Source organism: Ptychodera flava, chromosome 9, assembly GCF_041260155.1.
Source record: "Ptychodera flava strain L36383 chromosome 9, AS_Pfla_20210202, whole genome shotgun sequence".
Lineage (NCBI taxonomy): Eukaryota > Metazoa > Hemichordata > Enteropneusta > Ptychoderidae > Ptychodera > Ptychodera flava.
The window spans coordinates 22,366,503-22,381,971 of NC_091936.1; the positions used below are offsets into that span (position 1 = coordinate 22,366,503).

Consider the following 15,469-nt stretch of genomic DNA (forward strand, 5'->3'; position numbering starts at 1 on the left):
GTATTGTGAAATCTCAAACGCCTGGTCCATCAGGTTAAAGAGGTTAACGAGCTTTTACGTAATGTTTAGTTGTCCGTTGGATGGTTGTATTGACTCAATCGAACATACTAATTTAATTTCGCAGGCACTTAGGAAAAATACTGCCGCATTGTACATTATGATCTCATACAAATAACACATTTTTGTGTGAGATTGTACACAAATGTTATCGGTAGGAACAAAATCGTCATTTTCGAAAAAATGTCCAGTTCCAAATTTTAATCGCTAGCGTAATCGAGTGACTTAGAGGTTTCTCAATGTTTCTATGGTTATATCGACTTTTACCGATGTTGTTCTGCATAGTTACAAGTCCATGCCATGGTCCTTGTTTGCAGTCTACCTTTTTCGTACTGATTCATCTTGAATCGGTTTCAAAGGCAAACAAAAGGTAACATTAATATCTGTTTCACATTAGTCCTTTCCGTTGTATGATTATCCAGTCAATGATGGTCCAATGCATTGCATTGCAGTCACCGGTTATTAAAAACAATGGTTTATGTAAATGTTCCAGCATCACACCGCAATGCCAGCTCATCGCTAGGTACAAGCGTAGACAAAGACCTTTTCTCGAGGGTCTATGCGTAGACAAAGATTTCCTTGTCTGTGGTACAGACATGCTCCATTGAGCCGCAGTCCCTCCACACACCGGTTTTGAAACACGTCACGCGCGCTAGTGTTTTAAGGAGTTAATGGCCGTACCGTATCACGGTCCCTCCACACATGAGGGACTGTGATTGAGTACAGGAAACTTAAATGTTTAAGAATACACTATCGGCAATGCGTTTTAAAAGGTGTGACATCATGCAGTCATGTCTTTCGCCAGGGTCAGGCGGGATGTCCGTCTTTCCGGGGATAGCACAAAGTTTACGAGGGTGTATCATAGGGTGAGGGGAACGCACTTCATCTGGATTGCTCAGTTTGGAACCAGGGAACGACTATTTATTTGAATCTTTAGGTATAGGTGAGCCTTTTCGTTGACCAAGGGCTTACCCTGTAGACTCTGGGTCATGGCTGGCTCGTCCAGCGATTAACTGTACGCAATTTTAATGTCAAGTGCGTCTTGTAACCGCCCCGAATTGCATGTACGAGATCGAGTATCAGAACGTGCACTCAGTCCCAGTGTTTTGTTTTTACGCCTCAACAGTCAGAAACTGTGCAAGGACTCAATAGTGGCAATCATGATATTTCACACCAAATGTTATCCAAAAAATGACTGCTGTTCGGCTGGTCATGTCATTGCAGCGCTACCTGTATATATAGCGTCCGACTTTTCTGTTGAAGGGTGAGAGTGTAGTGCAGATTAAGTTCGAAAAAGCCGTGTGTATTATGCACTTGGCATATTGTTGTGTTGGTCTCTTAATATACTTTACAGAGTAATGGGTATTTTAATAGAGTCGAGAAAATAAAAATTGTTATCAAAAATTACATTAATTATCCCATTGCAGAATTTATTAGTTTGAACCGACTTAATATCCACTGCAAGTAACGAACATGTCCTCGGTCTTGCATGGGATCAAAATATCTGAAGTTGTGAAACGATATGTTAACCTTAATATAAAATGAGCTTTATACTATTCTTGATAAATGATGGCACCCTTTAAGCATATAAACAACATATTCGCGACAAAGCAAAACGATTTCTAAGTATTTTATGAATGGTGCTCAAAATATGGTAATGTAATTAACAAACTACACAAATGTCTTACAAACTGTGGATACAAGGCATGGGTTGTTAAGGTTTCAGTGAGTTCAATGCCCAAGTTTCCCCGCCTCATCACTTTGCCGACGATGCCGTTGACTTTTTAGATGACCTTTCTTCTGAAGGTCGTCATTTCGATGCAAACAAAATTAATCAATTTCGCTTTCATAAAACCATGACCAATTTTCAAACAAAATTAATCAATTTCGCCTTCATAAAACCATGACCAATTTTCGAAGAATGCAAGGCAGACAAAGCTACTTCACTAATTGTTGGAATAACAATAGAAGATGGGAAGACTTAAGACTGAAGAGTTAGGGTGTTAACTATGAACTAGTGAAGTATAATTTTTAACATTATCGCCAAGCTTTTCAGCGTGACAAAAGACATATCTACCAGTACGCAATTTTTAGCTCACGTGTTCACACGTGGGCTAATGTTATAGCGATGTCTGTCTGTCTGTCCGTGTGTGTGTGTGTGTGTTAGTGTGTGTCTGTCTGTCTGTCTGTTCACACTAGAACTCAAAAACGCCCGAACAGATTCAAGTCAGATTTAGTACACAAGTACCATATGCTACCTGCAAGAACTGATGAGATTTTCATTAGTGTGGCTTGCCTATTAATGAAGTTATGCAACGTCATTTTTTTCCGTACAAATGTTATAAATGTTTCTATATAATTCTATTGATAGAAAATACAAAACGAACAAAAAGAATGGAAAAAGCACATCGAAAGTTACAGCTATTGTCAGCTATTGAAATACTTGTGCGCCGATTATCTGTCCTTTACATATAGAAGAAGCCCCAATATCAACGTCATCACCTCCATAAGCATGACGTCACTGTCGGTGGCGTTTGATCTTAAATGGATCAGCATACGAGTCGGCTATTATTTGTATTATGCATAACCTTGTTTCCTCTTTTATTTATAGCTAACGGCTACACAACATACCGGTTTATGTGCGTCGACCGATTGCACTAAATGGGACTTTCTATTTTGTACCTCTCTCCATACACAAACTACGAGTGGACTCCAACAAAACAGTCCGATCGAAATGTCGTGAGTGTTTGTTGTATTAAATGTAATTTGAACGAGTTCATATTTGTACTTGTGTCCCGAAAGGGTTAGGGACCTATCACTCAATAATTACTTACATGTAGTACGGAGTCACGCATATCAAGAAATATTGTGATACTTTGGGACCAAAATTCAAATCAAGCGTCCTTATATATTCGTCCTGCGACGTTTTTGAAGAAACACGGATTATTTGTTGGTATAGTTACAATAACTGAGAATTGGTATATTGATGACCTTTTATCAGCTCAATCATGGACTTGCTGTTCAAACCCGATGAATGACTGAGCCGTTGCAACAATCTGTGAATCAACTTAGACAATACGGAATAGAAACACGAATTGATGAAAATAAAAGAAAAGGTGCATTTAAAACTTCGGTAGGCCATGGAATGGCAACCTCCGCTACCAAAGATGGACGTTTCTTCCGAGTATGATCCGAGTGATCGTTCAGCAAGAGTGACAAATCACAAGAAAATAGTAACCCATATCGTTGAAATACATGCGTGATTTTATACTTGATTGGGAGCATTATATCATCCGAGAAACCTTAATTTAGATACAGGACCAGTCAGTATTTCTAAACTTTGGAGTTTTTGTTCAGTCATTCAAGACTTTAATTTACTTCCTTCGTACTGTATGAAGCTGATGCTGGAATTTCGACCATGGACTTGCTGTTCAAACCCGATGAATGGCTGAGCCAAACGACGGTTTTCCGATCAAAATCGGACGAAATATGATCAAATCCGATATGATTCCGGACGCCGGTCGGCTATCGAGTACTCCCTGACATTGTAACATATAACAGTTCCGCCTCTTGAAAAACGAGCAAAGTGTACTTCAATCAGCCTCAGTTTTCGATACTGTTTACTTGTGACATTCCTGGCTGCTCAGTTTACCAGTTCGGTCTCTTGAGGAAATGCCAGTGCTTATAGATATATTAGTCAACAAGACCTTCGGGGTACCTGAATTAATCTTTCCATTGAGTAATGTGGACCTGAACTTACGCCATATTAATAAAGGCTCTTTATATATAATTGTGGTTGATTGACTGATTAAAGTGGACGAAATGTATCAAATAAGAGATCTGTTAACCTCTTATTCGATGTTATGAACATGGTGTGAACAACCAGATCATGCTCTTGTAGTTAGTCAACGCGTTTTAGAGGAGTGCGGCAAGTTTCTAAAACTTTGAGACATTCAACATAAACGGATCATGTACATGTAAATGTTGTAATTGTGATAGGAATTCTCAAAATAAGACGCTTTATAAATCAAAACGCTGCTTGATGGGGATTTTACACACACATTTAAATGTACGTATCTTAATCCCAATGTAACTCGGAGTCCAGGGGCCTCCCTCACACAACGTAGTGACGTTTGCCGACACCTTTCCTATGCGTACCCGCACTTTTTCATAACGTTTGAAATAATAGGGGAATTATAGCTTCAAAAACGAGAAGGATGGACAGTAATTATGCGTCGGATGAATGGTATGACTGGGGCCACATCCTAACTGTACCTCACACTCAGGTTTGTGGTTTATCAGGGTGGTCCGTTAAGGTGGAACTCACTTCGGGGACAGAAATTTCAAATCTTATCTACATGTATTCTCATTTGACCTACCACTTGTGGGGTCTCATTTTAAAGCTCTTGATGAAGAATTGTTTTCAACCTCTTAATTTTTCAAAAATCGGAAATTTTATTTTCCCCCATGGAGTTAACATAGAGATGGCGGCCATTTTGAAATGTAAATATCGGGAAATCTTAGGTAATTTGTCTCTCTAGTACCAAAATTTGCACGGTGACTCCCTGGTGTTTATTCTTGCTTTGTTAAGAGAATGGTCGGAAGTTCAATTGAAGAAAGTTTGAGCAAAAGTTTAAGTCTTTCACGTTCGAGGCACATACTACGTTAACATGTATTTCTGCCACTACCAGAAGTTGTATCATTGCTTCACTGTATTTAACTGTCATTAAAGGTGTACAGTCTACTGTAATCTAAATACGCCCATATATGGTCAAAGGGGTGTTCCTTGGTATTCAAAATACTCATGTGAGGGCGCTGTTTTTAAAAAGCGGCCACCCGCTTAAAATCTGTGATTGGCTAGATTTTCTCTTTCGATGGTAGGTGTGGCAAAATTGGAACAGGTGACAGTATACATTTAAGCGCATGTCTTGTTCGTCACCATCAGTCAATATGTCAAATCACATAACCTGACCTCCCAAGATAATGCACACCTGATGATGTTTTGGGACAGCGACATACAATCACTGCATTTATCACGCTAGAGCAGACAATTCTAAAGAAATAAAATTCCATTGAAACAGTAGTTTCGAGCGAATTTTTGTGAGTGCAGCTGCGCGTTTTTTGTCGCCGCGATGGTTGCGACAAGAATCATTTGAAAGGTAAGTTAGAATCTCTTTCGAATGAATTATGTAGATGAGTTGCCATAATGTCTTTGATACGAGACTGCACTCATGCAATTGAAAAATATGACTGTTATTATTATTATTATTATTATTTCACTTTATTTCGGACTAAATATGTCCATAGAAATCTCAGTACAATAATGAATTAAGGTACAGATAAATAAATATCATAATACACACTGAAGAAGTGATTTTAGTAGTGCATTATCATGCAAAAGAAACCCCCAAAAAAACACCACAACCGCTCAATGGAAAAGTGATTTTATCCACATTTTGCGGAGATCAGAAATAAAATACATGCAATCATAAACTTGACGTACACTTGTATTTCCACTGCGTGATAAACGTACTATAAAACCATACATTTGTTTTCTAAGAAGAGCATCAAAGTTGAATAGCCCATTTGTGACCAACATGGAGGTGGCACTACTTCGTCTCTCATAACCCCCCAAAATACGGGCGGCATTGTTGTAGGCAACTTTCAGTTTTCTCATGGCATCAGCAGAATATTTGAGCCAGAGGTGGCCACCGTACAATTGAGAGCAATACACTTTAAAAATTCTACATTTCACTTGAAAAGAGCACAAGGAAAATTTCCTTAGCAGCATATTTGCTGAGACATAGAATGCTCTCCTTTGTCGCTCAATATCGCTATCGTCTCTAAAGTTATGTGTTAACAAAAACCCAAGATATTTCTTTCTTTCGACAAAATCAATTTTTACACCTTTGAGGTAAACAGTAGGAATGTGCTTAGCTTTAGAACTATCTGTTGTGGCACGCAAACGTTCAGCTTTTCGTACTGAAAACAATGTTATAGGTGTTACTATAATCGCTGCAAATGATGACTAATTTCTGTGTCCCTTTAACAGAGGGACTTATCAGACAGATATCGTCAGCATAAAAGAGGTGATTGATGAACATGCTACCAATATTACAACCTGTTCGTGAAGTTTCAAGTTTATAGCTTAAATCATCAATATAAATATTAAATAGTTTCGGTGACAATATTCCACCCTGCTTAACGCCATTTTTCACGTTGAAACCCTCTGAAATGCAACAGCCCCAACGGAGCAGGATTTAGATTGATTTGAATCATGCGATATTCTTTCCCTATATTTTAAAGCCAGTAACACAAACACACATAGTCTAGAGTGGCAAATAGTCAAATATATATGCCCTTAATTTTTTTAAGACAAGTAACAATAGTTGCAGTTGCCAACACGGAGATTGGAAAGTGATGAGTCGACGACAAAAATCGCACTCACTTTGATTTTTGTGAGGAGATATTCATATTTCCTCTCGCTTGATCTGTGTCGTGAACCATGGCAAGAATGAATATTAGGACTGTTGAGTTTCATATTCTCTGATATGTTAAACTATACAAGTGTTAATACCTTTATGTATGCTAATACGTATTCAAATTCTATTAAACGTATACTGTCACCTGTTCCAATTTTGCCATAGTTACCGGGGAAAGCGAAAATCTAACCAATCACAGATTTTAAGTGGGTGGCCGCTTTTTAAAAACAGCGCCCTCACATGGGCATTTTGAATACCAAGGAACAACCTCTGACCATATATGGGCATACTTAGATTACAGGTGACTGTATACTTTTAACACGACTGGAACCAATTTGGGATAATTGGATAGTGAACTAATGTCGGTTTAATCTGCAAATGTAAGCCCATCTGCTTTTCTCTTTACTAGTAAGCAGTGCACTTGTTTTTATAACTTATTTGCGATGTTGCAACATTCAGCTATAGGACAGCCAGCTCTTTTGAGAAATTTGAACAATATAAAGATCCAATTCTCCCAAATTAGTTCCAATCATGTTTATTATTTAGCAGTATTTCTGACACCTTGGGAACAAATGAAAACATATTCGATAGAAAGACAGGCGTAGGCGATACAAGAGGCGTAATGTTACTCCTCAACTAAAATAATTGATATGTTCTCACATGGAACGATAGTATGGAGGGTTCACAACATAGTGTCACGATAGCCCTATATCGGGCTGATTGCACCTTATCTATTCGGTGTTAGACAACCAGTGATCCGTATTTCATAGGTGGGGTCGTTGGATGATAAATAATGTAACGAACGTCGGAAAATTTTATCAATATTTGAGTGACATCTGAATTTTAATAAAAAACCGTTTTCATCCTTCAAATGTTCAATGTGTCATAAAAACTCCTATTTATAACTTCATTGCCTAATAAATCACCTTTGTGTGTAAGAAAATCACTGAAAATTCTACATGAAAATTTTGTAGTTTATGTGCTATTGTATTCAGCCTATTTGTACTTTCACTCTATCGGTTAAATATCACCTTTAAAAACTAACATGAAGTCAGACGATTATTCATCTTGATTATAAAAGTCTAATTATTTTTTCACAACAAAGGCCATAATTAGCATGCTGAGGGACTGTGCGCCAACCCATCATTGCCTGTCTAATTACACTTTAATGGAGATCAAATATTGAACACAAAACGGGGGAGCGTGTTCAATTGGCGAATGGTGTAAATTGTGCGATTTGGTTAGGCCATAGTAATGAAAGTGTTTGGTTTGCGTCCATTCAAAATTTGAAAGATGAGCGGAAAACAGGTTCAAAAGCGCACATAAAAAAATTACACACAGAATTCAGAAAGGCAACGCGGTAGTCTTACATAAGTGTACTGTTTACAGAAAATAAAAAATCTCGTGCGGAGATGCCAGACAAAGAACTTCATTCAATTGCTTCAACCCTAGGAGTTTATATTTCATATTATGTTTTTTGTCAACAACTAATCGACTTTACTGTGTTAAGAAAGAATACAAATGAGTATGGCTTGAGATATTTTTCTTCTGTTTTCGTAATCCTTTTATTGTCCTCTACCTTTGATAGATTTATTTGCTTTTCGCAAGTATTTTACTCCACTGGCAAACAGGCTTTTGTCGATTGACGCCCAAGCGATTTCACCCCAAACTATAATTCCAGGTGAAATTCAGCGTTTTATTTCAATTGTGGTCGACACGTTGAAACACGATCGGTTAATGCTTGCATTTATGTAAAGGCATAATTAAATCATATTTTAGAGGTATCCTTTGATGATTAACGAGATTAATTATGAATTATTCCTGAAATCACATTCGGAGAAAGTGAACATGTATAATGTAAGTTGTTGATTTAAAAGGTCTTCAGAATATTCGCAATGGCGAAGGGACATTAGTGATCTCAATGCTCGATCAGAAATGTTGCTGACGGGGAAGAGATTAACACCAGATATTTAATATTTCATATAGGAGTTTGTGTTCGATGACATTACCTTTTGTCTGTCAGCATACCCGATAGAGCGGAGAGTGCTTAACTCGTCATTCAAGCAAAGGTGCATTGTCCTAGCTGAAAAGGGATTCTAAGCCTCAATGGCGTTGCTGACAGGGAAGCCTAGATCCTAATTGAATTGACTTCATTTTATTATCCGACTATAGGGTATTAATTTCTTTTGGACCTGAACGAAGTGTATATTAGCGCAATAAATTTATCATAACACTCACAGTCACATGAACTCTAATTACAATAGCAACATGACAAACTGTATAAGGTTAATGAACGCGCCATAACGTTTTGAAAGAGTATTGTCACCCGTTCTGTTGTGAACGCTATCAAGTTTCGTCTTTTCGATTGTTCCGATATGCGTTCCAAGTGATTTGAACGTATGGTACCGCCACGTGGAAGATTCAAAGGCATGCAGGGCCGGAAAACTTTCTTGCTTCGCCTCTTTGGAACTGGTTGCAAACTGAGAAGTGTCGGCAGTTTCAAGACTTGGCTTTTCAGCCCTTGCTGTAAATGGAATACTGATGGCGTAATATTGATATGTTAAACGTACAGAGACGCATTTGTACATCGGCAGAGACTGTCATTCTATTAGCTTCACTTTTAAATTTTCCCGGTTTATTTTACTTTTTGAATTGACTTAATATTCACCGTATTATTTACTTTATATACTTTACTTGCGTACAGGGCAGTGAGAAGCATATTTCATGCGCTTCTCTTCAAATAAATCAATTAATTAATGATCATGTAATACTACTACTAGTAGTGATAACAATGCATTTTGATTATGTTTTACAAAATGTCTTTTATCAATTATGTCATGTTATAGTAAGACAGGTCATCTATGGTTTAAATCATCAATATCACATTGGTGTTGTTGGGCTAAATACAAAACTTATGTGATGAAAGATCATAAACTTGCATATTGTCAACATGCAAATATTTCACATTTATAACTACTTGTAGAAGATCGTCTCCAACCAGATGTCTTGTTCTTTCCTCCCTGAGATAAATACTGCAAAACAAATATCTGGCATTGTGCACGTGATGCTACTTTTTCTACTTCGGTGTACACCCATAAAAAATCAAGCGGTAGATGAAATGTGTGTCATTTCTGGTAAATTGTGAACAAGGATTTATTTTATGATGGGAATGCGTAATCAAAGTTGGCATGCAAAGCATGTAATTCTTTCGTGTACCAGCAGAGAGTGGTTAGATAGGAGCAGTGTACGTAATCACACTGTAAGGATACCACAGGTTGGTTCATCTTTCGTCTTGTTCCCGCTTGTCAGTTTGACGATAATATGAAGAACTGAAGAGCAAAATGGCCTGAATGATTTGGAATAGGACCGCTTTGATTTCAGTGTTAAAGGTATACTGTCACCTGTTCCAATTTTGCCACAGTTACCATTGAAAGAGAAAATCTAACCAATCAAAGATTTTAAGCAGGTGCAGGTGGCCGCCCATTAAAATAAGGATGCGTGTGGGACGGCTGTGGTGTTGACTCAATCACTTAATCCGCTGATACGGACAGCGGATTAGCAAGTTGGCAATGTTTTCGGAGCAATTAGGGACTGGTCAGTTTCTTCAGCCTGGGGGCGGTGGATTCATGGGGGTCACCCTGTTTTTGACTTTGGTGATAGGGGGGTCACCATGTTTTTGAAATGCCCAATAGGGGGGGTCAGTGTGTTTTTGAATTTTGACACAGGCTCATCATTGCCTAAAATGCTAGTGTCAGCCACAAATTTCATCATTCAGTTGTATTTTTCGGCGCGCCCTTCGGGCGCGTAACTTTAATAATCAGTCATATTTTTCAGCACGCCGAACTTTAACATATCAAGCATACATACATCAGAGATATCTGTATGTTCAATATTTTTCAGCATGCTCTTCAAGCTCATTACTTTAATATATCAGACATTTTTCAGCATGCCCTTCAGGTGCATGACTTTAATATACAAGGCATATATATCAGAGATATCAGGATGTTTCATATTTTTCTGCGCGCCCTTCGGTCGCCATACTTTAATAAATCAGAGATATCTTGATGTTTCCTTAGTGAAAGTGTACCATTATGAAATCTGCATTTCATATGAAAAGGATGACAAATTCCTGATACTTTTCTGTTCTCTCTATGAGAATTCAGTATGAGAAAGCAACATGCAAATATTTCACAATATATATTTGATACAGTGACTTATTTTAGAGATAGAAAAATGACAAGATATCTTTCGTTCTCATTGATGCAATTATTTTCCTTTCCACAATCAGTGTCAACAACTCATCGTTTCTTAAAGACAATAATTCCGTGCTACACCAATTATAAATTAATGATATGGAACACCCTTTCATGTATATTTTGTTTCGCTCATTTAGTCGTTGCTGAGTCATCATATCGAAAATTCGACTATTAGAGAAAAATAAATAAACACATATTGCAGCGCGGGTACGCCTACAAAGAAGTCACGCAAATATACCATTAGAATTTATTTTAGATAATTTTTTAATCAAACTTTAACGTTAAATGACTCAGCAAAAACTAAATGGGCGAAACCCAAAATGCATGAGGGGGTGTTATGATCAAAAGAACAATTTTAAAATAACCACATTAATAAGCGTAATGTTGTGGCTAGATTTGATTTTTGTTATTAGTAGTTCGACGTTGTGTGAACACCAGTACTAATTTTTCTCGTTTGTTTGGTGATTCGCAGCGGTGACTTCATCTCTACTGCGGACATATTTCAACAAGAAGCATTTGAAGTACTGGATAGCACACATGATGACAGAATGCGACGTCGCTCTAGCACTGCTTTGCAAAACGGCGACTCCTACCCTTCGTATCCAAGAAGTCCCACCCAGAACTCCTTCACGGTTCCAATGAGGCGGGACTTCAACGGTGTAGGCGGTCGTCCATCGATTGTCGGTACCAAGAATGTCATTAAAACCAGAAGTGTAGGATTTTTCGCCCTCGGGAAAAAGTTTATGACGGACACAACTGCCCACGGGCTCCCGCGGGTTGTTAAGGCAAGGAGTATGTGTGGAAGGCTGATGTGGTCACTGATTTTCTGCGGCGCCATGGTCGCGTTCATCGTGCAGTCGTCCTTTCTCGTGAAAAACTACCTTCGATACGGCGTGACAATTAAGGTCAGTGGACACCAGACAGGTTGAAAACTTTGAGAAAACCTCAAGAGAAGTTTGTGTGCTTTATCACGCCGGCATGTCTTACATTACTTCACCCGTTTGACCGAATGTTACATATTTTAGCTGCACACTAACACGTAAAATTGGTTAGAGCTTGAGAGAGCATTTCTACAATGAACTAGAACATGCTATAGGGCGTAACTGAGTGGTAGGTCATGAAAGGAACAGAAGAACATTAAACTATGCAACGAGTTATGCCATCGTACTGTAAACATCGCTCCAGCTTAAAATAATATACACAACAAACATCCTCATACGGGTAAACACACAAATTGAGAATAATAAAAAGATTCGTGTGAAGTTCACAAGTTTATATCATATTTGTATACTTTGTACTAGTATACAATTGGACTGAGCTTTATTAGCAACATAAGAACCTGTTCAAGACGCCTTGGACATCAATGATTTTTTTCTTCAATTTAGACATTTAGCACTTAATATCAAATCCATCAATCGGAGAAGGGACTATTATTCAATATTTAGGGTCGTATCGGACAGGAATATGTCGCTTTTAATTGTACAGTTTCTTCATGTAAGCGAAACGTTTGTCATAATAAACGATCCGTGTCAAAATGATGACAAACAACAGTGATTAATTTCTCATGACGAAGTAAATATCAGCCCAGTAATTAGAACCTCTCCAAGGTCATAAACGGCAATTTAATTGTATCGTGGCTGAAAGCGCATAATAGTTTCCATAACAACGTTAACTCCAAACAGAATGAGGACATAGTTCAGAAGATGTTTTTTAATATTCACGACTACCGATATCAGCTCATGGAATCCACGCTGCAGAAAATATGTAGGTGGTTTCTGTGCCCCCGAGAGAGTAAAGGTCACACTTTACTTGGTCGCAATATAACAATCAAGATTATCGACAGAAGAGATTAGAACAGTAAATAAATCACATTTCATATTCGTAATGATATTATCCCTATTATTTTAGATGGGGCTAAAACATGTTATGTCGGCAAAAATTTGAAAGTCAAAGTCACTTTAACTTTTGATTGTAGCTTTATCCAACATTAGTCACAAGTCACACGCTAATTTGCAACTATAAAGTTTTTGTCAGCGTTTGGTAAAGTCTTGGGGTAGCTTAAATCATATGAATCAATATAAAATTCTGAACATTATTCAACTATTCCATGCATTTATTTGAAACGTTTTCTTGAGGCAAAGATGTCAGTGGATTGTAACATCTAATAGGACAGTTTGAACATAACTTTTTATCATATAAAATTTCTCAGGCTGCCTGAAATACGGTGCAATATATTAGACCAGAGATAAAAACCAAGAATTCTAGTTCCTCGGACATTTTGGCAACTCTACAGAGGTGACAAGCGAAATTGTTATGTTTATTTGTTGTTTACGAAACAGCAAAATCGTCCACTAGTTAACAATACATGTATTACTGATGACTTGGGCTTAAGATTTTACAATTTATCCACAATAATAGAGAAATCACCTTTACAGACAGTGTGACGGAACAAATTAAAGTCTTAGCATTTCCACATGGTCCCAGAGTAAAAGCAAAATGGTAAAAATACGCACAACTATCAATGCCTTAAAAGTAAAGCAATTGCAACGCGAAAGTATTTATTTGCCACATTTTAAACACACAAAAATTGGCTAAAGTAGCAGTGATTCCAAGGAACAATTTGATTATTCTTTCTAGCCTTGTTTGCGTTTTCCGAGTTGACAGTTTATGACAGTTTTGAAAAGAATAATGTGTTAACGAGGTTATAAAAACTCCAAGCTGTTCATGAAGCAATATGGAACAATCCTTTATATTTTTCCATACAAGTTGGATTTTGAAACGTGATTGATGAAAAACTTTGCAATATTCATCGGTAGTAAAGCTATTAACTAAATGAACGAAAGTCAAAATTGATGAGCTCCTTGTTAGAAATTGATCGTGAAAGAAAGCTGTATGACGTCTTCGATGCAGAAAACGTTCAATCAGTCACGTTATTGATTGGATGAAAGAATAAATGAATGGATATTTACATGACTCAGAGTATTGATATTAACAGGGTCAAGGGAACTCACTTGTCTTGCAGATGTAAGTGAATTCGGAAAATAATTAAGGAGAATTTGGCACTTGCGAAATAAATTGACTGTCTCACATATTGTCATTGATACAAATTCGTAGCTTTAATTTATTGGCAGATTGACATGTATAATGTGAAATAAAGCTTTCAGAAACTAGCAGTAGTGTACTTTTCGCTTATCTTGAAAAGTATTTTCCTGATTACAAGCTTAGGTATATTAAATGTTGAGATGTACTTGGCCCTTACCTTTTGTAATGGTGGTTTTCTTTATTTGTTTGTTTATCTATTTATCTATTTATCAGCTGAAAGAGATCACCGAATCGTCCCCTGAATTTCCAAGCGTGACAGTTTGCAATACGAACAAACTTAGAAGATCTGCGATTGCTGAATCACCACACAGAGATATGCTGGTCGTCGATGATTCGATCACATTGCCATATTATAGTATGTATGATTTATTAATAATAACACATGAGAGCGAGGGCAAGATCACGATTTATTGCCTGCCCAAGGGATGGTGGTCATGATCGAAATATTGATGATGCCCGAGCCGTAGGCGAGGGCATCATCAATATTTCGATCATGACCACCAGCCCGAGGGCAGGCAAAAAATCATGATCTTGCCCTAGCTCTCATGTGTTATTATTTTTATTACACCGAACAAACTTCTTCGAGTACAGTTCGCCTTTCTGCATGAGTCCGGACCTCAGCGTAAAATGTTGTCAGTGCCAAATCTAGGGTTGCCGCTGAAAGTTTGCCGATCTCCTCAGTCGCGTATCCAATTTGTTGCTTGCATAGTCGCTGAACACAGAAATTGCATTCCTTGTTGCCATTTCCGTTCGTTTGCTGTTTACTTGCATCAAAATATCGTCTAACTGTGCCGGTGACAGCTCTGCATGACGTTTCGCAGCGATAGTAGCAAGTACAAGCGAACGACAATTTGTTATGCGCAGAAAGGATGCGCAGTAAGTAAAATGACGTCATCCATGTAATATCAAATGCAGAGGGCATCATCAAGTTCGCAGCGGGCATCATCACGTTCGCAGAGGGCATCATCACGTTCTTTTACATGTCACGTGAGTCGTGTTTAACCAATGGTAGTGCACGCTGAATGAGTGAGGTGTAATAATTATTTTTATGTGCTTGCGTTTCCAAACAGAAATAAATAAATAACGACGAATATTGCACGCTTATATTTGATACGAGTACTGCAATTGAGGTACAGAAGCAAGTATGAATAGAGCGTAATCATGTAAGGTAAATTCAATGTACGTAGGAACCTGCGTATGTATGTATGTATGTATGTATGTATGTATGTATGTATGTATGTATGTATGTATGTATGTATGTACGTATTATTATTATTATTATTATACTTTATTTGAACTCGATAGACTGTTGAGCCAAAGGCTCTTCTCACACAGTGTCGAGATGCAAGAAATATACAATATGTACATTAAAGAATATAAAAAACAGAACAGAGAAAAACAAAACATTAAGACAGCAAGAAACAGACGACAAAATATAAAAAACGCCAAAAATGGCTTAAAAATTACATTTTGCCCAAAAGATGAGACTTACATTTCGTTTTAAAAGAGTGAAGAGTAGAGCAAAATTTGACATCTGCTGGTAAACTATTCCATATTTTGACACCGCTTTAC

At 37.6% G+C, this 15,469-nt stretch overlaps 1 protein-coding gene across 1 annotated transcript in view; it reads left to right on the plus strand.

Annotated features, from left to right (window-relative positions):
* LOC139140371 (uncharacterized) overlaps positions 1 to 15,469 on the plus strand; it is a 55,415-nt gene that overhangs the window by 894 nt on the left and 39,052 nt on the right. Inside the window, exons 2-3 of the mRNA XM_070709577.1 lie at positions 11,268 to 11,700; positions 14,111 to 14,252. Coding sequence (XP_070565678.1) covers positions 11,268 to 11,700; positions 14,111 to 14,252 — 575 coding nt within the window. The remainder of the gene's footprint in view (positions 1 to 11,267; positions 11,701 to 14,110; positions 14,253 to 15,469) is intronic.